General features: G+C 45.6%; 1 protein-coding gene across 1 annotated transcript in view; it reads right to left on the bottom strand.

Moving 5' to 3' along the window:
* Positions 1 to 8,619, bottom strand: part of COTL1 (coactosin like F-actin binding protein 1) — a 43,799-nt gene extending 35,180 nt beyond the window's left edge. The window contains exons 1-2 of the mRNA XM_082370260.1: positions 8,356 to 8,619; positions 8,009 to 8,091 (exon numbers count right to left, since the gene is read on the bottom strand). Of these exons, the coding sequence (XP_082226386.1) occupies positions 8,009 to 8,091; positions 8,356 to 8,432 (160 nt within the window). The 5' untranslated portion in view covers positions 8,433 to 8,619. The remainder of the gene's footprint in view (positions 1 to 8,008; positions 8,092 to 8,355) is intronic.
* Positions 8,620 to 24,572: the final 15,953 nt, after the last annotated feature.

Here is a 24,572-nt window from a genome sequence, read left to right as displayed (position 1 = left end):
CGTCTAAAGATTTTCAAGGAGCAGAAAGTCAGTTCATTTCAACTCATTGAACACTTTTGCTGAACCATAGACACCCTACCTACCAGGAAAAGGAACATCTAGCAACCTTCTCCATGGGAGATGGGGCCATAAACTCCCAAGCAAGCACAAATATCACCCAGAAGAGCTGTCACAAAGCCCACGCGTCTCAAGACACAAAGAAGCCACACAACGCGGCTTAGGACCTCCCAGCAACAGACGTGTGGGCCAAGAAGGCAGTGGGAGAGTGAATTTTGCAGAAAACTGTGAGGTAATGTCTCAATAGCCCTTCAGGTGCCACTTAAGACCCATCACCCAACATTGTTTCTGGAGCAGCAGAAACAATGTTTCAATCAACGTTTGTTGAATGCTGAGGAACAGACTATTTAGCACTTCACAATGTCCAAAGCTCTGTCGCAGATTTACAGCCTCCTTCTGACCTCACATTGCCTTAGAATCACTAGACAATTTCTCTTCTTCCCTTCTCACTCCGATTTCTAAATTTGAGCGAAGCTAGGGGAAAAAAATCCACATGTAGAAGAGCAAGATACATAGACCGCCACTTGTACGTGTGTCGTACAGCTGCACAGGCAGAGGCCATGGGCAGCAAGTGTATTTGTCTCTTTCCCGTCCCATCCCTCTTGCAGGAACAGCAAAGATTCTCCCCTTGACTAAACTCTAACCAGGCTCTTCTGAGCTCTTTTTCGACTAGGTCTCGACTTCTGGACTTCTGTGTTCATCTCTGCCTTATCTGATTTTAGCAAGGATCCTGCCAAGTCAGGTGAGCCAGAATCCCCCATCCTCCATATCTGATCACCCTCGATATCTAATTGGGCTCCTCATCCCCACCCTCCCCCGGTGATGTCGGATCACTGGCCTGCCTTCAGCAAGTATCCCGTTAGGTCAGTTCAGCCAGAATCCCCCCATATCCCTGACCCTTCCTCTTGGTGACTTTCTATCCACGGATCCCCACCTTGCTCCTTGACTATAAATTCCCACTTTTCCTTGTTGTATTCAGAGCTGGACCTGATCTCTCTCCCCTGTAGTGGTTCCTACACTTACCACAACAGCCCCCTGAACAAAGTCTGCCTTACTGTTCTTTAACAAGAGTTAGAATGAATGGCTTTTTTCTTTAACAATAAAGACACCCCTGTTTTCCTTAGGAACCATCCCACTGCCACACTCAGTTCCTGGTAGGGCTGATCCCATCCCAGAGGGGCATTACCTATACCTAAGCTAATGCATTTTGTCACTCTTCTTGGGAGCAGAGCAGACTAGAGAAGGGGGCTGTGAGAGAGAAGGAGAATGCATGGTCAAGAAGGGCCTCTTTCTTAAATATCTATGCCAAGGGGTCGGGCAGTCTCCCCTAACATACCTCCCATGATGGGGGTCTTACTATCTCCAGTGACAGCCCATTCTAACTTGAGGCCAGTTCTTCCTCAGGCAAACCCAAAATCCGTCCCTGAAATTTCTACTGTTTGGTGCTCTACCACATGGGGTTGGGATGAGGGTAGGAACACTGAAGAAGTCCACACCTTCCACAGGGCAGCTCCTCAAACATCTGAAGACAACACTCCTGTCCCCCTGAGGTGTCTCTCCAAGTGAAATATGCCCCATTTCCTCAGTCAGTTCTCACATGAGAGGTTTTGAATTCCTTGCCCAACCTGTATTCTCCTCTCTTAGCCTGTCCCAGCCATCTACCCTGGGTGCTATGACCAGGACTCTTTTAGAGGGAAATGAGAAAGAACCCACTCAAGCTGCCTTAAGGAAAAAAAAAAAATTAATTGGCTCATGAAAGCAAACAGCCAGGAGAGAGCTTCAGGCATGGCTGGATCCAGGAGTTTAAGCCATGTCATCTGTTCTCCATCCTCCATCTTTGGCTCTATACCTGAGTTCTCAGGTTCCCTCTCCAAATGGTTGATGGGTGCTGCAAGCCCCAAGCCTTCAATGTGCTTACAGGTCTTAATTCCAGAGAAAGAAAAAGGGACCCAAAGTCTAAGGGATGGAGCTGATTGGTTTGACTTGAGTCACCTGGGCCCAACCCTGAACCAATCAGTTAACAGACTTGTTAACAGTTAATGGCTTACTCTGATTGGCCAGATCTGGGTCATGTGCCCTCCCAGTGGGGAGAGGCAGAGTCAGCCCCACTGCAACTACATTGGCTGAGCAGGATTATTATAAAATGACAGGGAGAAGTTCCTCCAAAGGATGGGATGCTGGACAGACAAAAACATGCAACCCCACATCTCTCTGTGAGTGATGTTTGAGCTGAACACTCCAGACTCACCAGAGCATCATGGGAATATCATCTGCACCCAGAGAGACCACCTTCCAAAGTGCTACATTAACAGTAACCACATTTATTGAGCCGCCACGCCACTCTATACCAGGAATTGCCCTACAAGCTTTATGTGTATCATGTCAATTTACCTTCACAACAACCCTGTACACCATGTGCAATTACTATCCCCATCTTACAGAAGAGGAAAGAGAATCTGGGAGACTTGACCAAGGTCACACAGCGCAGCAAGGCTACAAGTCAAGGCAAGACACCCTGGCTCCAACATCGATGCTCGTAACTGATCAGCTCTAAAATCTGCACCAACAGAAAACTGGATTCATTCCCAGGTGGCTGGATTCTTTCTAAAATAAAACTGCTTGCAACAGAGTATTTTGGGGTCCATCAATAAAAGACCTATTAAACAATGCTACATTTATATGAGAGAACATTCTGGAGCCACTTTAAAGGCTGGGCGATGACAATAAAACATCAGCTCCATGAGGACAGGGGCTTTCTCTGCTTCTATATTTATCCTCAGTGCCTAGAACAGTACCCTACAGAGTAGCCGCTCGTATACCTTGGAGGAAGGAGAGAGGAAACAAACGAATGAATGAACAAATTTCTGAGCGTTCAACTATATCTGAACTATATCTGGTTTTTATTCTCTTCTTTCTGCTTAGTCTTGCTTTCTGAGTATCCTGCAAAGGACGTGTATTACTTGTAAGGTACAGAAACAAGACATGATTTCATAGACAGCCCGAGCCATTGCCCCAACACACACACACACACGTGATCTGTAAGCCCTTATGCTGAGATCAGAGAGATCACGTGACCAGTCAGTCTGCCAAACAGCTCCTTTCTCCTTTGCCAGCTGAGCCCTGGCTCCTCCCCACTCCCCGGGGCTCTGTTGGGGTAACCAAAGACCCTCCAGCACAGCTCTCTACCCATTCCCTCCCCATCGTCTCTTCCCCCTCCCATCTCTCTGGTGCTCTCAGACCACATACGTTACTTCCACAACAATTAAATCCACCAATAAGGTGACAGTCACCGTGATTACCGTTTATGGAGCACTTACTGTATCCTTGGCACCGTGGACCTGCTTCCTTAATCCTCCTAATGACCACATTATAGCAAAAGAAGGAGAAAATGAACTCACCTGCTCCGGATCACATGACTGGCAAGTATTTGAACCCAGGACGTCTGAAGCAGCCCAGCCCTCTAACCACTGTGCTAACCACCTCTTACCATGTACTGAGCACCTACTGCATGCAGGCCCAGGCTAAAGGTCTCACGCATGCCTACGTGGGGCCTACTGTGTGCCAGCCTGGGGTTGAGCGCCTCTCATGGGCAAACCCAGAGGTGAGTGCCTACTGTGTGCTGAGCTGGGGCATGCACTGAAAGCTTCAGAGCAGAAAGCACACTGTCATCCTAAGCGCTAGGAGAAGAAAAATAATGACATAAAAAGTAACAGTAACTAAAGCATCAGGGAGGGGCTGGACGCTCCTTCTAGACATATTATTTCAGTTAACCCTCCCAGTCACCATCAGAGGCAGGCACCATCAGGACCCACATTTTACAGAGCAGAAAACCGTGGCACAGAGAAAGGGATGTCCTTGCCCAAGGCCACACAGCAAGGGGCAGAGTTGGGATGTGAATCTAGAGCTTTTCTGATTCCCCAGGGTTCTGGCTGTTGAAATACAGAAGGGATTGCACTAGACTGGTTTGCCGGCTCAATCCCAGATGGACAGATACAGGGGAGAGGAATTCTACCCGGAGGGAACCTCCAAAATCACCGGCCTGCAGGCTGGGAGTATTACACAGGGTCAGGTCACAGGTGCACAAAGAAGGGTGTGGGGAGCTACTGGGCAGGAGATGTGGGTGGGGACCAACAGACTGGAATGGCAAGCAGGCAGCCTGTAAATGCAATGGGCAGATGGGAGCTATAGATGGTTAATGAGCAGAGGAGAAACTTGCTTAGAGCCGTTCTTTAGGAAGAGTTACTCCCAGTGAGGGGTTGGGGTCGGGTAGAATGGATATAGGACAAGAAAGAACAAGGGTTGAGAGACTGTTGCAATAAAGGGGGGCCATGGACCTGTTTTGGGTTTGCCCCTCTTCTGGAAGCAACATGCCCCCCCTCCACTCTTCCCTTAGGAAACCACCCTCCCCGACTCTGTCTCCTGGTTTGGGTGGGCCTGCCCCTCCCCGACTCCAGCGGTGGGCACTGATCCAGGTCTAGCCAGCCAGAATGGTGGTGATTGGTTCACAATGGACACATGAACCCAGCCAGGCCAAACAGCGTCTGTCAGTCTGGAGACTTCCATTGAAATCGGTGGCAAAGAGTCTGTCTATCCCCGTCAGGATGGCTTTGCCCGCAGCCTGGAAGCTGGGATGGTTAGTGGCCATCTGTATCACTGCTGAGGGAGAACCTGCCCTCCTGCCCCCAAGAAGGGCAATAAAGGAGGAAGACAGAGCTAGGAGCAGGAAGAGGGGAGGTTGAGTGTGGGCAGCCTTACCTGCAGCTAGTACTTGGCCTGGACTTTCCAACCGTGGAATCTACACTGATTTTTTTTTTTTTTTTTGCTTAAGCTAACTGCACTGGGCTTCTCTCACCGCCCCTGACAGATCTCCCACCATCCCACACGGACTGAAGTTTGGGGGAAGAAGCAAGAGCAGAGGCGGTGATGGAGCACTTAGCACAGAAGGAAGGGGGCCAGGTGAGTCCAGCGCCAGAAGAGCCAGTGCGGGGCACAGAGGGCTCCAAATCCTGCCGGCAGAAAGAAACAGGAGGACGAGGGCCCAGCGACCTTCCAGATCCACGACCTTGAGGAAGCAGCTCCTGCAGACAAGGACAGGCCAGCCTGCGGGCTGAGGAGAGGTGACAGGGAGAGGCTGGACGGGCAGATTCCATTCTGGAAAACCTGGGGGAAGGACAGGAGAAGGAAGACAGTAGCCAGAGGGCACAGGAGGGGTGAAGGAGGGTGTTTCAGACAGAGGATGCCCAAGGAGGGGCTGTCAGGGAGGACAGAGAGCCCAGGGCGGGGCGGGGGGGGGGGACCCTCCACCCCCTCCTCCCCTCCCCACAGTGCAGATGGAGGAGAGACCAGGTGCTGTTTTCAGGCTCCCAGGTCCGCTGTGACCTCGTGAGAGGTTTGGAAATAGGAAAGCTGGACCAGAGCGGGAGCCTATCTGCAGAGCACGGGAGCCTCAGGCCTGTCAGGACACCTGGCTGGGGATGAGGGCCACCAAGAAGCCTCCCTGCATCACACGAATAGGCAAATGTGTCTTTTGTAACCTGCAAACAACCTCACAAGCCCTGACCAGAACCTGCTGTATCACTGAAGAAGCCTCATGGCTTAGAAATGAGACCCTAAACCACTTCCTCAGCAAGAAGGGGCCAAGAGCACAGACCTCGGAGCCAGCCTGCCCGGGTTCAAGTCCCAGCTCTGCCACGACCTTCCTGTGTGATCTCTGACAAGTCACTCAACCTCTCTGGGTCTTGGTTTCCTCACCTATGGAAGGGAAGCAAGCTCAGTAACGGAGACAAGGTATATCCAGTGTAGTGACTTGCGTATAGAAAGTTACTACTCAGCGTTCTGAATCCTTGGTCACTGGGTTATGAGGACACGGCAGTGGGATGGAACCAGCTTTTCTAACACAAACAAGAGCAGACACGGCAACCATAACTCGCCTATACATTTGTCCAACAGATGGCTGGGGAAGGAAGGCGGACTTCCAGCCAAAGCAGACGGAGCCTTCAGATCCCACAGCCCATTCATAAGATCAACAAGCAGCAGGGAAAGCATTTTTAGTTCTCCCACCAGGACCTCCCCACTCCCATTCCTGTCATTGGGGGAAGGGTCTGACTAGCAAACCACAAAGCCCCAGGGAGGGAGGAAGTGTTCTCTGACCACAGCCTCGCCCGATGGCCAGGAGCATCTGTTCGGAACCTACTCACAGGATGCTCTTTCTTCCGGGGGTCACCTTCTCCCACTCGATGGAGAGAACAATAGCTTCAGAGGCAGGGGGTGGGGGAGACCCCAGTCTGATGGGGGGTGGGGTGATGGATGGCCTGCAGGAGGAAAACTGCTACCTTACCGTCCAGATAGGAAAGAAGCCGGCCTATGAGAAAGCCTCAGAGCCAGCAAGGCAAAAAATACTGCTGAACCTCCCAAATGGGCGGAAGGCCAGGAGTCTGCACTTACTCCACTCGTAAAAGCAGTCATCGTGGTGGCGGAAGGATAGAGGTGGTTGAGAGACTGGGGTCCTCCGCCAGGATTGGAACCCAGGCCCCACCAGCTCTCCACAAGGGGCCCCATGCACCTCATTAGGTGTGAGTTGTGAAAGTACTTCACACGTCTGATATTTTAAACAATCTTTTCCAGAAGCAGTGAGTGAACGTCTAGAGGCAGCTCTTAGGAAGACGTTCTAGTTGAAAGAAGATTTAAAAAATAAACAAACCTCAGTACCACCCAGCCCATAGCAGACACTTTATAAATATTCTTTTAAGTAGAGTAAATGCAAAATATCATTTGAATAAAGGAAAGGGGCCGTCGCATGATCCTGGGCACGATGAGTACTTTATATTTATTTCACAAATGACCATGTCGTTTGCACAGGCACTGACTCACCAATCCTCACAACAGCCCTCTAAGATTACAGGTGAGGAAACCAAGGCCCCGAGAGGTTAAGTAACTTGCCCCACCCAAACCACACAGCTAGAGGGTGGCCACGCGGGGATTCCAACCCACCTTGCTGACTGAGTCCCCACCCTAACCTCCAGGCTGCACTGCCTGTGTCTGAATATATCTGTTTCCAAGCTAGAGGCCACAGCCTGGAAAAGAGCCCATTCTCCAATCTCAGCTTTAAAAGGCCCTATTACCAATGATGCTGGGCCTTTTGCTTCTATGGGGTGGGGATGGGGGATTGTGGTTCTACCTGCATGCGTTCTTTCCTCCTAATGGTTCAACACACCGCAGGAAGGGCACAAAGTTTACAAATCCTAAGGATTCTGCTTGAAAGATTTCTTACATATGTACAAACCTGTTTAACCGCCTCACAGATCAAAATACATTTCCAACCCCACCCGACCCTACACCGCCTTCCGGGTGCCCCTCCCGCCCCCCATCAGTGGCTATCTACCCGCAAATATAAGCATTCTTCTGGCTTTTCACACCACAGATTAGCTTTGCCTTTTCTTTCATTTCATATAAATGGGATCCTACGGTGGGCACCCTTTCATATCTGGTTCTGTAGTCTACAAATAAAATCATATCACCAGCACACGGACGATTGTGGGAGAAGGGGGGGTGGGTGAAGCTGACCGTTTCTAGCTCCTGCAAAAAGCACCAGGATTGTTTTTACTGGGTCTCACTGACCAGTGGAAGGGGAAAGCGGGGAGGGCTGGACCAGGAGTTTGGAACCGCGGCAGTTGACGGTGGAAAACTAGCGACCCGCAGGAGGCAAAGGAGCTGCCGTGCCTGGAAAGGTTACCTTGGGAGAGAGGAAGCCAGGCGGTCGCCTCTGATCGCTCTGGATGCCCAGAGGGGAGAAGGCTTTGTGAGGCTTTAGAACGCTCAAATCTGGTTCCTACAGTGTCAGAGGCGCCCAGGGTGGCCACAGGCTCCGCCCAGTTTGGCCTCGGCCGCCCCTCCCGGGCACTGACAATATCCCAAAAGACGGGGAACTCCCCCAGATGGCGCGTCTCCCTACCTGTGCACTGTTGGATGAAGTCCTGATATTCCGCTCCCTGCTCGCCGGGGACGATGGTGGAGCCGTCATATTTAAAAGTCACCCTTTGGATTGGGAGAAGAGAAAAACACACACACACACACATCAGCATTGGTAGCTGCACAGTGCCGAGCTTCCAGCAGGACAATCTAAAAGATGCTCTGGCTAGGGAGAAGCCAGCGCTGGCTTTCCACGCCGTCCTGGGTTAAGGCTGCGGGAAGACAGCACGGGATGACCCTTAATCCGTCCGGTCTGGAAGACCGCTCAGTGCACCAGGCCCCTTGCGAGCTCGGGGAGCGGGGCTTGGAGAGCAAAGGAAAGTTCCTCACCAGATGACGGCCGAGCCGTCGTCGCGCACCAGGTTGTACGCCGTCCGGCAAGCCTCTTTGTCGATCTTGGTGGCCATCGCCGCGGTGCCGCAACGGGGATACTGTGCTCGCAGCGACAGGTAAGCGCGCTCCGGGACGGCTGCAGGGATCGGAGCAGAGCGGGGCGGGGACGCGCCAAGGGCGGGCCGGCGGTCAGCGGCGGCGACAGCGGCGAGGGAAAGCGAGCTCTGAGCTCCGAGCGCTGCTCTGGCTCCGAGGGCGCCGGGAGCGCGCGCCAGACCCAGGCCGCGCCGCCCCGCCCCCCTCCGGCCATTGGTCTCCCAGGACGCATCCCGCCCCGCCTCCTCTCGCTATTGGTCGTAGGGCATAGAGGGCGGGGCGTCTTTACGTGGCAGCGACCAATCCCAGCCCGAGTGAGTTGCGCAACTCTGCGGTGGGGGCTGGAGGAGGGGACTTTTTTCCCCCCTCCTCCTCCTTCCTCCTCCTCCTCTTCTTCTCCCTAGCCCCTCTTCTCCTCTATCCCCCAGCCCTTTCCTCCTTCTCCCACTCCCCCAGCTCCTCCCCCCATTTCCTCCTCCCCCCATTTCCTCCTCCCCAAGCCCTCTTTCTCCTTTCCCTCTCTTCTCCTTCTCCGTCCTCCCTCCTTGAGCCTGTCTTCTCATTTTCTCCCTTGCCTCCCCTCCTCCTCCTTGCTCCTCCCACTTCCCTAACCCCCCTCCCTCCTACCTATACCCACCTCCCCTCTATCCCCCTCCCTCTATCTCCCTCCCTCCCTTCCCCCCCCACCAGGCTGCAGGGCTCCACAGGGGACCTCCAGGTGGGTGACTTAATGCATCAAACCCAAGGAGACTGCCCCTGCCCCAGTGTATGGCTCCCTGGTTTCTAGGTAGGGAAGAATTGGAAAGAATTAAGCATTTTTAAATAGGAGGGAATAGAAACTGGACTGCTTCCAAAATACTGGTGGGATCACTATTTACTTTGTGTTCCGGTTATTTGCATTCACATCTTATCTCCCCCTTTGGGTTCCTCCGAGGGCAGGAGCTGACTCATTCTGTCTTCTTTCTGCCCTCACTGACTCACTCATTCATTCCCTCCTGCAATGATTCCCTCCTGCAATCATTCCACAAAGACGAGTTACAGGGTCAAGGCAAGTAAAAAGCCCAGACCCCAGAGACCCGGCTCTTGCATTGCATCTAGCGCTGCCTCTTTTTAACTGTGGGCCCTTGGACAAGCCTGAAAAACTCTCTGATTACTTTCCTCCAATGGAATAATAATAGTACTGACACCATAGGTTTGCTTTATGATTAACGGAACCGATACTTGTAAACAGATATATTAGACATTCAACAAGAGGTCATCGTTGTTGGTTATTAACTAAAATAAATCCTAAATAGAAACCCCAAAAGTCAGGAACAATGTCCGATTAGTAATAAAATTCTCAATTCTCAATGGCAAACAAACAAAAATCAATCAAGCAAGCATTGAACAGGTAAATGGCGGGAGGGGGTGGATGAGACCACATTTACAGGAAAGTAGGAGCTGATGTTGCTATAAATACAAAGACAAAAACAAAGAAATTCCAGTTTGATGCAGCTCCTACCTTACTTCTTGATAAAGGTAATGGGACAATCGCCCATTAGAAAGAAAAACAAAGATGGATCCATACCTCACACCACAGATCAGGGTAAATGTCAAAAGGATCAAAGATTTGCCTGTAAATTAAGGAAACCACAAAAGTGCCAGAAGAGAACATGGGAAGCTTCCTTTATAAGACTGGAATGAGAAAGGTCTTTCTAACCATGACTCAAAATACAGAAGCCATAACAAAAGATGGATACATTCAAATATGTAAAAAGTCTTCTTCAAGGGGAAAAAACAAAACAAAAGACAAGGCAGTAGAAAGTATTTGCAACTCAAATCACAAAGAATTTGTCTTGCTGACATGTAGAGAAACCAACCTAAAAAAGAGAAAAGAGGGAATTCCCTGGCGGTCCGGTGGTTAGGACTCTCTGTTTCCACTGCGTGGGGCCCGGGTTCAATCCCTGGTCAGGGAACTAAGATCCCGCAAGGCATGTGGCACGGCCAAAAAAAAAAAAGAGAGAGAGAGAGAAAAGAAAAGTGGGCACAGGATATGACCAGACAGAACAGAAGGCTCTTAAACACATGAGAAGATGTTCAATCTCAAGCCCTAATAAGAAAAATGCCAATTAAAGCGAAACTGCGATATCTTAAAAAAAAAAAACCTAGCAGGTTAGCAAAAAGCAAAGTTTGACAAGCATGCTTTGTTAGTGAGGCCGTGAACCCCCAGGCCTCTCATACAAGCCGGTGAGAGTGCAAGTTGGTAGAACCAGCCATGGAAGCCATTTGTCAATATCTAGCAAATTTAGAAATCTATGTGCTCTCGACCAGTCAGTTTCCCCAGATGTCAACAGCACATAGGGCTCCCTGTGTGCCCTGGTCCCATGCTCAGGGATTCTGATGTAGTTGATCTGAGGTATGGCTTGGGGGGGTGGGATTTTTAAAAGCCCCCTTCGTCATTCTCATGTGCAGCTGGAGCCAATGGCCACTGTTGTAGACATACTCAAGTGTGTGCAAAATATAGTCAAGGTTATTCACTGAGCTTTGTTTCTGGCAGCAGAAGCCCCCCACTGAATAGATGATGATAAAGGTGTGCCACGGAGAAGTCTGCAGCTGGAAAAACAGAGAGAGTAGGCGGCCTTCTCTCTATGTACTGCTACGGGTAGTTCTACAGTCTACTTCATGATCGAACAAAACAAGCTATAGAACAGTATGTCCAAAACACCTTTTTGTGTTGCTACCTTTGGGTAAAGTGTGGGGAGGGTTTACAGAGATATTTGTATCTGTTTACATGTGCATAAACACCTCTGGAAGAGCATACAAGAGAAAAATAACAGTTGTACCTGAGGTGGAAGTGAGGTAGGAAGCCAGACACAAGGGGAAAAGGGGAGGGAAGGCGATTTCATCATACACCATTTTACTTCTATTTTCTTCTCTTCTCTTCTATTCTATTTTTAAACCCATGAATACATTACCTAGTAAGAATATTAAATAACAACAACAAGGTGACTTCCATCCTGGATTTGATTCTATGGTTCAGGGATCCTGGGGGCGGGGCGGGGGGGGGGTGCCTTAACTGTGTTTCTCCTATTCCAAGTTGCTGTTGCCCTCTGCTGGACTGAAAGTGTAAAGGGTTGGTTTTGAGGCGAACCCTAATTTTGAGCAGCCTGAGGTCCATGTGCCCAGCTAAGGCACAAAAATACAGTGTACACCAGAAATAAATGCGGTGTGTGAATATTTGTTTAAATCAGGATGCGTACAATAAAGAAAGCAATCTAATTCAACTCATGTTTCTTTAGAAGAGAAATCAAATCAAAATATTTGGCACTTATTATATGCTAGCTACTATGTCAAGAACTGGGGGAGTGTATAAATTCATTCATTCATTTACTCATTCATTCATTCATTCCTGACAGTGGGCCTATTATGTGTCCAAGGGGGGGTCACAAACCCACTTGCCTGTAGGGGGCAGGCATGTAACGTAAATGAGCCAAGCACACAGCCTGTAAAAAATTTCTTCTGAAGGTCATCCTCTTCTGGGTGTCAGTTTCTTCTTCTGAACTGCCGTCTAAAGGGGGCCTCTGGTTCTCAGACCCACCCCAGTTGCCAGGCAAGAATCCTAGCATGACCATACCAAGCCTTCCAATTGTCTAAGAAAAGGAAAAAAATCAGAATCTTTTTGTGAAATCTCTGGATTCTTCAACTTGGGTAATAACAATGTTATATGTAAAAGCTGCCTGGGTGCAAATTTGAACTAGACAAATATGCTCCCTGCCCTCATGGGGATTACAGTCTAGGAGGGCTAGGGGATTACACTTCAAATAGGCCTACACAGTGGAGAGAAAGCAATGACTCAATAATGGGAAGGCCCAAACTTAGGGGAATTCAGGCATCAGGCATGTTTTCATCAGGGCTTGGCCTCTATCTTTCTTCATGTTTCTACTTTGCTCTCCTTTTTTTCCTTTTTTTTTTAAAAATAAATTTATTTATTTTTGGCTGCGTTGGGTCTTTGTTGCTGCGCGCAGGCTTTCTCTAGTTGCGGAGAGCGGGGGCTACTCTTCGTTGTGGTGCACGGCCTTCTTATCGCAGTGGCTTGTCTTTGTTGCGGAGCACGGGCTCTAGGCACGCAGGCTTCAGTAGTTGTGGCTCGTGAGCTCTAGAGCACAGGCTCAGTAGTTGCGGTTCTCGGGCTTAGTTGCTCCACGGCATGTGGGATCTTCTGGGACCAGGGCTCGAACCAGTGTCCCCTGCATTAGCAGGCGGATTCTTAACCACTGTGCTACCAGGGAAGTCCTTGCCCTCCTTTTTGTATTAGTTTCATCTCCAGGCAAATTCTGCCCCTCTGGCTGCACAACTTACCCCAAATTCTGCATGGCTGACCTCTCATTCAGACCTCACAGGTTGCCCCTCAGAGAGGATTCCCCAACATCCCAATATAAAGCAGCCCCCTCTGGGACCTCCCCTGGTCACTCTCTACCACATAGCCTTTTGTTTCCCTTAGCAGTCATAGCTATCTGAGATCACCTTTCTCCTGCATCTCTTTACAACTATGTTGTCTATCCACTCTCAGAAGAATGTCAGGTCCACGAGGACAGGGAGGGTGTCCATCTCACTCACCATCGTATGCTCAGGTCCAAGCACGGCACTGGTCCCAGGGGGGCAGGTAATTTACAGTTGTTGAATGGGTGGTTGTGGGGTGAGGGTGAGAGAAGAGTCAAGGAAGGTGATACTTGCATAACAGTGGACACATAGACCAATGGAACACTTTTGAGAGTCCAGAGATAAGCACATACATTTATGGTCAATTGATTTTTGCAAAGGTGCCAAGATAATTTCATGGGGAAAGAGTAGTCCTTTATCAAATGGTGCTGGGGGCTTCCCTGGTGGCGCAGTGGTTGAGAATCTGCCTGCCAATGCAGGGGACACGGGTTCGAGCCCTGGTCTGGGAAGATCCCACATGCCGCGGAGCAACTGGGCCCGTGAGCCACAACTACTGAGCCTGAGCGTCTGGAGCCTCTGCTCCGCAACAAGAGAGGCCGCGATAGTGAGAGGCCCGCGCACCGCGATGAAGAGTGGCCCCCACTCACCGCAACTGGAGAAAGCCCTCACACAGAAACGAAGACCCAACACAGCCAAAAATAAAAATAATAAATAAATAATAAATAAAAAAATTTAAAAAAAAAATGGTGCTGGAACCACTGAATAGCACATACAAAAGAATGAAGTTGGGGGCTTCCCTGGTGGTGCAGTGGTTAAGAATCCGCCTGCCAATGCAGGGGACACAGGTTCAAGCCCTGGCCTGGGAAGATGCCACATGCCGCGGAGCAAATAAGCCTGTGCGCCACAACTACTGAGCCTGCGCTCTAGAGCCCGCAAGCCACAACTACTGAAGCCCGCGTGCCTAGAGCCTGTGCTCCGCAACAAGAGAAGTCACCACAATGAGAAGCCCGCGCACCACAACAAAGAGAAGCCCCTGCTCCCCACAACTAGAGAAAGCCCACATGAAGTAACGAAGACCCAATGAGGCAAAAATAAAAATAAAATAAAATAAAATAATTTTTTAAAAAGACAATAACAAGTATCAGTGAGGATGTGGAGAAATTGGAACCCTCATATACTGTTGATGGGAATGTAAAATGGTGTATCTGCTTTGGAGAACAGTTTGGCAGGTCCTCAAAATGTTAAACATGTAATTATATATGACCCAGAAATTCCATGTATAGGAATATACCCAACAAAAATGGAAACATACGTCTACATAAAAACTTGTATGTGAATGTTCATAGCAGTATTATTCACAGTAGCCCAAAAGTGAAAACCTAAGTGTCCTTCAACTGATGATTGGACAAACAAAAACATGGTCTATCCATACAATGGAATGTTATTTGGCCATAAAATGGAATGAAGTACTGATTCATTTTTATAACATAGACAGACCTTGTAAACGTTATGCTGGAATATTACTCAGCCATAAAAAAGAATGAAATAATGCCATTTGCAGCAACATGGATGGACCTAGAAATGATCATACTAAGTGAAGTAAGTCAGACAGAGAAAGACAAATATCAATACCATATGATATCACTTATATGTGGAATCTAAAAAAAAAATGATACAAATGAACTTATTTACAAAACAGAAACAGACTCACAGACATAGAAAACAAATTTATGGTTACCGAAAGGGAAGGGGGAAGGGAAGGATAAATTAGGAGTTTGGAATTAAAATATACACACTACTATAGATAAAACACATATAGTAGTATGTATATTGACCAACTAGGACCTACTGTATAGCACAGGGAACTCTACTCAATATCTTGTAATAACTATAACAGAAGAGAATGGAAAAAAGATGTATGTATATGTATGTATAACTGAATCACTTTGTTGTACACCTGAAACTAACACAACATTGTAAATCAACTATATTTCATTAAAAATTTTTAAAAGTAATTTAAAAGCTTCATTAAAAATGAAAAAAAAAACCATTATGCTGAGTGAAAGAAGCCAGTCACAAAAGATCATAAAATATACAATTCCATTGACATGAAATGTCCAGAATAGTCAATCTATGGAGACAGAAAGTAGATTAATGGCTGTCAGGGGCTGGAGGGAGGGGGGGAATGGGGAGTGACTGCTAATGAGTATGGGGTTTGTTTGGGGGGCTGATGAAAATGTTCTGGAATTAGATAGTGATAATGGTCACACAACTTTGTGAATATATGAAAAATCACTGAACTGCACACTTTAAAAATGTTTAATGATATGAATCACTATGTTGTACACCTGAAACTTACATGATATTGTACAGCAACTATACCTCAAATTTAAAATGTTTAATGAAATTTTAAATTTTTATTTACTTATTTTTGGCTGTGTTGGGTCTTCGTTGCTGTGCGCGGGCTTTCTGTAGTTGCGGTGAGCAGGGGCTACTCTTCATTGCGGTGCACGGGCTTCTCATTTCAGTGGCTTCTCTTGTTGCAGAGCACAGGCTCTAGGTGCGTGGGCTTCAGTAGTTGTTGCACACGGGCTCAGTAGCTGTGGCTCGCCGGCTCTAGAGTGCAGGCTCAGTAGTTCTGGCGCACGGGCTTAGTTGCTCCGCGGCATGTGGGATCTTCCCGAACCAGGGCTTGAACCTGTGTCCCCTGCATTGGCAGGTGGATTCTTAACCACTGTGCCACCAGGGAAGTCCTGTGCTGACTTTTTAAGACCATAATTTTTGCATGAGCTTTATTTCTTTCATTGCAAAAAAAACCTTACAGAATTTTTAAGGTCAGTGTCCTGGTTTCCACACTTTCCTTGGGGCTATAGAAAGAAAGAAAGAAAGAAAGAAATCCCACCTCAGCTGTAATTAGAGATGGGAATAAAACATAACCCTGAAACTTGCTGTTCTCAGCAAGGTGGTTGTCATTCTGAAACAGGTGCCTTACATGGAATGGATATTTACAGAAAATGATATTTATAAAATCAGCGCTGAGCTCACTCATTGTCAAATCTCTGAGAAGAGACTCCCAGGAACTTTTGGGAAATGAAGATGCTGAGCAACTGACTGAGGGAACATAATACCCATGACCTGAATGGTCTTTCTCAGAAACCGTGAGTCACTGAGAGAACTCCACTTGAGTTCCAGAAATCCAGCAAGAAGACACTGGAAGGGGCAACATGACCTGGGATTTTATCCACCGTGAGTAAGGGCAGGGTGGGTCCAAGTCTCTGAGTGGGGCAGTGTGGTCTAATGGCTAAGGGTTCAGGCAACTGCTCACCCAAATCCTGGCTCTGCCTACCCTTCCTGAGCCTCAGTCTCCTCTTCCATTAAGTGGGTACCTCCCACAGAGGAATTATTTGAGGATCATATGTGGAAAATGCATATCAAAGGATATAAAAGCAGCTAATACTTTAAGTGCCAGCCCCCTGCCCCTTCCAAGTGGTATGTAACCTTAAACTGCCTTACTAGAAGTAACACACAGTACTAGAGTCCACTGGAAAACAGAAACTGTATATATATAAATAATCAAGCAAAAGAGAGAGAGAAGTACATAAGTAGGAAGAATTGAACGCAGGGTATTGGCTGCAGCAGGGACAGGAGAGCTGAGAAGCCTAGCAGGTTGGTGACGCACCCCCAGAAATCAGCCACGGGCCAGAGACTGGTGACCAGGTCTGGGTCAGAGAGACAGAGAGGGGAGGAGGGGACACTAGAGTAGGGGCTGGGGTGACCCAGGGGTTGCTGCAGCTCAGAGGAGGTATGGCTGCTGGACATTTGCTCCAGAGAGGGGCAGAAATACCCTTGCCTTTTCTTCCCTCCTGCCCTCCACTCTCTCACGAGGGTCTCCCACTGCCAGACTCAGCAGGAAGCCTTTGACCAGGGAGCTGGGAAATCCAGCCTACAGTGGGGACACCCTTCCCCCACACCACCACCACCCACCCAACCATTCAGAGCCAAGGAGGGCAGGTGGGAGGAGCAGCTCTAATGCCCAGAACCAGGGAAGGAGAAGATGTGGTTGCATTGGTCTGACCACGCCTTGAGAATTGTGTTCCGATGTGGGAATCGTGCTTAAGGGAGGACCCCCGCTGACACTGGGAGGGGATGAGAAGCCACAGATGCAATTTATCCTGCAGGAGAGCAGTTTCATGGAGGACAGGGGAACTGCCCCTCCATTTGGGAGGGGGTGTCTCCTGCAGCAGATGGTAGTCTTCTTATAAACCCTCCCAGGAGCAGATCAACACCAGTTACAGGAAGAAAGAGTTGGAGTCAATATAAAGAAGTTGTCTTTCCGTTTCATAGCAATTAACACAACATTGTAAATCAATTATACTTCAATTTTAAAAAATATATCGATTGGGGGCGGAGTCAAGAGGACGTACTAGGAGGACACGGAATTCGCGTCTCATAACTAGGGCACCTACCAGGCACTGGCGGAGGACCATGAACACCTAAGTGGATGGCAGGAACCCCCAGGAACCAGTTCTTTCAATTGTGGTTTTATTTTTCCTAATATATTTTTTATCTTTCTAATTTTATTTTGTTTTTATTCTTTGATATTGTAATGCTCCTTTTTTTCTTTCCTTCTTCCTTCTTTAATTTATTTTTTATTTCTTTATTTTTTTACCACACAGGAAGCTTGTGGGATCTTGGTTCCCAGGCTGGAGGTCGGGCCCGAGCTCCTGTGGTGGGAGCTCCGAGTCCAAACCGCTGCACTAACAGAGAACTTCAGACCCCAGGGAATATAAATCGGAGTGAGGCCTCCCAAAGGTCCTCATCTCAGCACCAAGACCCAGCTCTATCCAACTACCTGCAAACTCCAGTGCTGGACATCTCAGGCCAAACAACCAGTAAGACAAGAATACATCACCACCCATCAAAAAAAAAAAAAAGAAAAAATATGTTACAGACGAAGGAGCAAGGTAAACACCTACAAGACCAGATAAATGAAGACAAAATAGGCAAACTACCTGAAAAAGAATTCAGAGTAATAAGAGTAAAGATGATCCAAAATCTCAGAAACAGAATGGAGAAAATACAAGAAACATTTAACAAGGATCTTGAAGAACTAAAGAGCAAACAAACAGTGATGAACAACACAATTACTGAAATTAAAAATTCTCTAGAAGGAATCAATAACAGAATAACTGAGGCAGAAGAATGGATAAGTGAGCTGGAAGATAAAATGGTGGAAATAACTGCCAGGGAGCAGAATAAAGAAAAAAGAATGAAAAGAATTGAGGACAGTCTCAGAGACCTCTGGGACAACATTAAATGCACCAACATTTGAATTATAGGGGTCCCAGAAAAAGAAGAGAAAAAGAAAGGGTCTGAGAAAATATTTGAAGAGATTATAGTCAAAAACTTCCCTAACATGGGAAAGGAAATAGTCACCCAAGTCCAGGAAGCACAGAGAGTCCCATACAGGATAAACCCTAGGAAAATCACACCAAGACATATTAATCAAACTAACAAAAATTAAATTCAAAGAAAAAATATTAAAAGCAGCAAGGGAAAAGCAACAAATAACATACAAGGGTACAACAGCTGATTTTTCAGCGGAAACTGCAAGCCAGAAGGGAGTGGCTGGACATACTTAAAGTGATGAAAGGGAAAATCCTACAACCAAGATTACTCTACCCAGCAAGGATCTCATTCAGATTTGATGGAGAAATTAAACCTCTACAGATAAGCAAAAGTTAAGAGAATTCAGCACCGGGCTTCCCCAGTGGTGCAGTGGTTAAGAATCCGCCTGCCAAGGCAGGGGACACAGGTTCGAGCCCTGGTCTGGGAAGATTCCACATGCCACAGAGCAGCTAAGCCCATGCACCACAGCTACTGAGGCTGAGCTCTAGAGCCCGCAAGCCACAACAACTGAGCCTGCACACCACAACTACTGAAGCCTGCACACCTAGAGCCCGTGCTCTGCAACAAACAGAAGCCACCGTAATGAGAAGCCCATGCACCACAGCGAAGAGTAGCCCCCACTCACTGCAACTAGAGAAAGCCTGCGCCTAGCAATGAAGACCCAACGCAGCCAAAAATAAATGAATAAATGATAAAAAAAAAGAAGGCTGGAGTAGCAATTCTCATATCAGACAAAATAGACTTTAAAATAAAGACTATTACAAGAGACAAAGAAGGATACTACATAATGATCAAGGGATCAATCCAAGAAGAAGATGTAACAATTTTAAATATTTATGCACCCAACATAGGAGCACCTCAATACATAAGGCAAATGCTAAGAACCATAAAAGGGGAAATCAACAGTAACACAATCATAGTAGGGGACTTTAACACTCCACTTTCACCAATGGACAGATCATCCAAAATGAAAATAAATAAGGAAACACAAGCTTTAAATGACACATTAAACAAGATGGATTTAATTGATATTTTTAGGACATTCCATCCCAAAACAACAGAATACACTTTCTTCTCAAGTACTCATAGAACATTCTCCAGGATAGACCATATCTTGGGTCACAAATCAAGCCTTAGTAAATTTAAGAAAATTGAAATCATATCAGGTATCTTTTCCGACCACAATGCTATGAAACTAGATATCAATTACAGGAAAAAAACTGTAAAAAAATACAAATACATGGAGGCTAAACAATATGCTACTAAATAACCAAGAGATCACTGAATAAATCAAAGAGGAAATCAAAAAATATCTAGAAAAAATGACAATGAAAACACAATGACCCAAAACCTATGGGATGCAGCAAAAGAAGTTCTTAGAGGGAAGTTTATAGCAATACAATCTTACCTCAAGAAACAAGTAAACATCTCAAATAAACAACCTAACCTTACACCTAAAGCAATTAGAGAAAGAAGAACAAAAAAAACCCCAAAGTTAGCAGAGGGAAACAAATCATAAAGATCAGATCAGAAATAAATGAAAAAGAAATGAAGGAAACAATAACAAAGATCAATAAAACTAAAAGCTGGTGCTTTGAGAAGATAAACAAAATTGATAAACCATTAGCCAGACTCATCAAGAAAAAAAGGGAGAAGACTCAAGTCAACAGAATTAGAAGTGAAAAAGGAGAAGTAACAACAGACACTGAAGAAATACAAAGGATCATGAGAGATTACTACAAGCAACTATATGCCAATAAAATGGACAACCTGGAAGAAATGGACAAATTCTTAGAAAAGCACCACCTTCTGAGACTGAACCAGGAAGAAATAGAAAATATTAATAGACAATTCACAAGCACTGAAATTGAAACTGTGATTAAAAATCTTCCAACAAACAAAAGCCCAGGACCAGATGGCTTCACAGGTGAATTCTATCAAACATTTAGAGAAGAGCTAACACCTATCCTTCTCAAACTCTTCCAAAATATAGCAGAGGGAGGAACACTCCCAAACTCATTCTACGAGGCCACCATCACCCTGATACCAAAACCAGACAAAGATGTCACACCCACAAAAAAAACTATAGGCCAATGTCTCTGATGAACATACATGCAAAAATCCTCAACAAAATACTAACAGACAGAAACCAACAGCACATTAAAAGGATCATACACCATGGTCAAGTGGGGTTTATCCCAGGAATGAAAATATTCTTCAATATATGCAAATCAATCAATGTGATACACCATTTTAACAAATTGAAGGATAGAAACCATATGATAATCTCAATAGATGCAGTAAAAGCTTTTGACAAAAATTCAACACCCATTTATGATAAAAACCCTCCAGAAAGTAGGCATAGAGGGAACCAACCTCAACACAATAAAGACCATATATGACAAACCCACAGCCGACATGTGATGATGAAACCATTTGATGATGATGAAAAACTGAAACCATTGATGAAAAACTGAAACCATTTCCTCTAAGATCAGGAACAAAACAAGGTTGCCCACTCTCACCATTATTACTCAACATAGTTTTGGAAGTTTTAGCCACAGCAATCAGAGAAGAAAAAGAAATAAAAGGAATCCAAATCAGAAAAGAAGAAGTAATGCTGTCACTGTTTGCAGATGGCATGATACTATACATAGAAAATCCTAAAGATGCTACCAGAAAACTACTAGAGCTAATCAATGAATTTGGTAAAGTAGCAGGATACAAAATTAATGCACAGGAATCTCTTGCATTCCTATACACTAATGATGAAAAACCTGAAAGAGAAATTAAGGAAACACTCCCATTTACCATTGCAACAAAAAGAATAAAATACCTAGGAATAAACCTACCTAAGCAGACAAAAGACCTGTATACAGAAGACTATAAGACACTGATGAAAGAAATTAAAGATGTTACAAATAGATGGAGAGATATACCATGTTCTTGGATTGGAAGAATCAACATTGTGAAAATGACTATACTACCCAAAGCAATGTACAGATTCAGTGCAATCCCTATCAAGCTATCAATGGCATTTTTCACAGAACTAGAACAAAAAATTGCACAACTTGTATGGAAACACAAAAGACCCCGAATAGCCAAAACAATCCTGAGAAAGAAAAATGCAGCTGGAGGAGTCAGGCTCCCAGACTTCAGACTATACTATAAAGCTACAGTAATCAAGACAGTATGGTCCTGGCACAAAAACAGAAATATAGATCAATGGAACAGGAGAGAAAGCACAGAGATAAATCCATGCACATATGGTCACCTTATCTTTGATAAAGGAGGCAAGAGTGTACAATGGAGAAAAGACAGCCTCTTCAATAAGTGGTGCTGGGAAAACTGGACAGCTACATGTAAAGGAATGAAATTAGAACACTCCCTAACACCATACACAAAAATAAACTCAAAATGGATTAAAGACCTAAATGGAAGGCCAGACACTATAAAACTTGTTAGAGGAAAACATAGGCAGAACACTGTATGACATAAATCACAGCAAGATCCTTTTTGACCCACCCCCTAGAGTAATGGAAATAAAAACAAAATTAAACAAATGGGACCTATGAAACTTAAAAGCTTTTGCACAGCAAAGGAAACCATAAACAAGATGAAAAGACAACCCTCAGAATGTGAGAAAATATTTGCAAACAAAGCAACTGACAAAGGATTAATCTCCAAAATATACAAGCAACTCATGCAGCTCAATATCAAAAAACAAACAACCCAATCCAAAAATGGGCAGAAGACGTAAATAGATATTTCTCCAAAGAAGATATACAGATTGCCAACAAACACATGAAAAGATGCTCAACATCACTAATCATTAGAGAAACGCAAATCAAAACTACGATGAGGTATCACCTCACACTGGTCAGAATGGCCATCATCAAAAAATCTATAAACAATAAATGCTAGAGAGGGTGTGGAGAAAAGGGAGCCCTCCTACACTGTTGGTGGGAATGTAAATTGATACAGCCGTCGTGGAGAACAGGATGGAGGTTCCTTAAAAAACTGAAAATAGAACTACCATATGACCCAGCAATCCCACTATTGGGCATATACCCTGAGAAAACCATAATTCAGAAAGAGTCATGTACCACAATGTTCACTGCAGTTCTATTTACAATAGCCAGAACATGGAAGCAACCTAAATGTCCATCGACACATGAATGGATACAGAAGATGTGGCATGGGCTTCCTGGTGGTGCAGTGGTTAAGAATCTGCCTGCCAATGCAGGAGACACGAGTTCAAGCCCTGGTCCGGGAAGATCCCACATGCCGCAGAGCAACTAAGGCCGTGCAACACAACTACTGAGCCTGCGCTTTAGACCCTGCGAGCCACAACTACTGAGCCCGTGTGCCACAACTGAAGCCCGTGCACCTAGAGCCTGTGCTCTGCAACAAGAGAAGCCACCACAATGAGAGGCCCGCACAACACAACGGAGAGTAGCCCCTGCTTGCCGCAACTAGAGAAAAGCCCGCGCATAGCAACAAAGAACCAATGCAGCCCAAAATAAATAAATAAATTAAAAAAAAAAAAAAGAAGATGTGGCACATATATACAATGGAATGTTACTCAGCCATAAAAAGAAACGAAATTGAGTTATTTGTAATGAGGTGGATGGACCTAGAGACTGTCATACAGAGCGAAATAAGTCAGAAAGAGAAAAACAAATACCATATGTTAACACATATATATGGAATCTAAAAAAAAATGGTTCTGATGAACCTAGGGGCAGGACAGGAATAAAGACTCAGACAAAGAGAATGGACTTGAGGACACAAGGAGGGGGAAGGGTAAGCTGGGACGAAGTGAGAGAGTAGCACTGACATATATATACTACCAAATGTAAAATAGATAGCTAGTGGGAAGCAGCCGCATAGCACAGGGAGATCAGCTCGGTGCTTTGTGACCACCTAGAGGGGTGGGATAGGGAGGGTGGGAGGGAGACGCAAGAGGGAGGAGAAATGGGGATATATGTATATGTATAGCTGATTCACTTTGTTATACAGCAGAAACTAACACAACATTGTAAAGCAACTATACTCCAATAAAGACGTTAAAATATATATATATATATATATATTGATTAAAGAAAAAAGAAGCTCCTTCCAGTGGAGTCCTGTGGGAGGTAGTGAGTCCCCCGTCACAGCAAAGGATCCATGAGCGTTAATTCTTGATCTAGCAACTGTTGCTTTTCTGAACTAGATTCTACTTTTTACATGACAAAGAAGTTTCAGTAACACAGAGGATCTTGTGTCATCAGTTAAACTTTTTTTTTTTTTTAAACTGTGAAACCCAGATTGGGACTTGAACCCACAGTCTTTTTTTTTTTTTTTCTTTTAATGAATTTATTTATTTATTTAGTATTTATTTTGGGCTGCGTTTGGTCTTCTTTGCTCCACGCGGGCTTTCTCTAGTTGCAGTGAGTGGGGGCTACTCTTCGTTGCAGTGCACGAGCTTCTCATTGTGGTGGCTTCTCTTGTTGTGGAGCTCAGCCTCTAGGCACACAGGTTTCAGTAGTTGTGGCACGTGGGCTCAGTAGTTGTGGCTCGTGGGCTCTAGAGCACACGCTCAGTAGTTGTGGCGCATGGTCGTAGTTGTGGCGCATGGTCTTAGTTGCTCCGCGGCACGTGGGATCTTCCCGGACCAGGGCTCAAACCCGTGTCCCCTGCATTGGCAGGTGGATTCTTAACCACTGTGCCACCAGGGAAGTCCCATCAGTTAAATTTTTAAACTTATTTTGTAAAAACCCTCTGTTTTATTTCCCCTTAACAGGCTATAAATTCCTCTCAGACAGAAACATGTTTATAGTTCTGCCTGATTTTAAGCAAACATAATATATGAAAACCTTGGTTCTTGGTTGCACTAAAAACAAACCAAAAAAAAAAAAAAACCAAAATCTACCACTGAATTCCTTTCAACAATAATTTTCCCTAGAGTATTTAAAATATACTATCAGGGTCCAAAAAGGTTTTTTTCTGAAGTGTTTATTTTATGCTGGCAAAGGGAAACTATTATACAGAGGAAGCCTACAGAGAGGAAGAAATTAATGTGAACAATATGCAAATAAAAACCACAACTGTCTGTAGTATGTGTTAAAATAAGCATCCCTTTGGGTTTTAGCAGCCCATAACAGCAGCCTGCAGTAGGTAAAGAAATATTGTTTATTAACAGAGAATACGCCATTGAATTCAATAGATATAATAAATTTAAAATTAATTTTATATTTAATATTAAATAAAATTAAATAAATTTAAAAACCAGTTTCATACTTGGA

This window comes from Balaenoptera borealis (genome assembly GCF_965194805.1).
Source record: "Balaenoptera borealis genome assembly, chromosome: 19".
Taxonomy (NCBI): domain Eukaryota; kingdom Metazoa; phylum Chordata; class Mammalia; order Artiodactyla; family Balaenopteridae; genus Balaenoptera; species Balaenoptera borealis.
The sequence above is the reverse complement of the archived record's forward strand: the minus strand, read 5'-3'. Positions and strand labels throughout refer to the sequence as shown.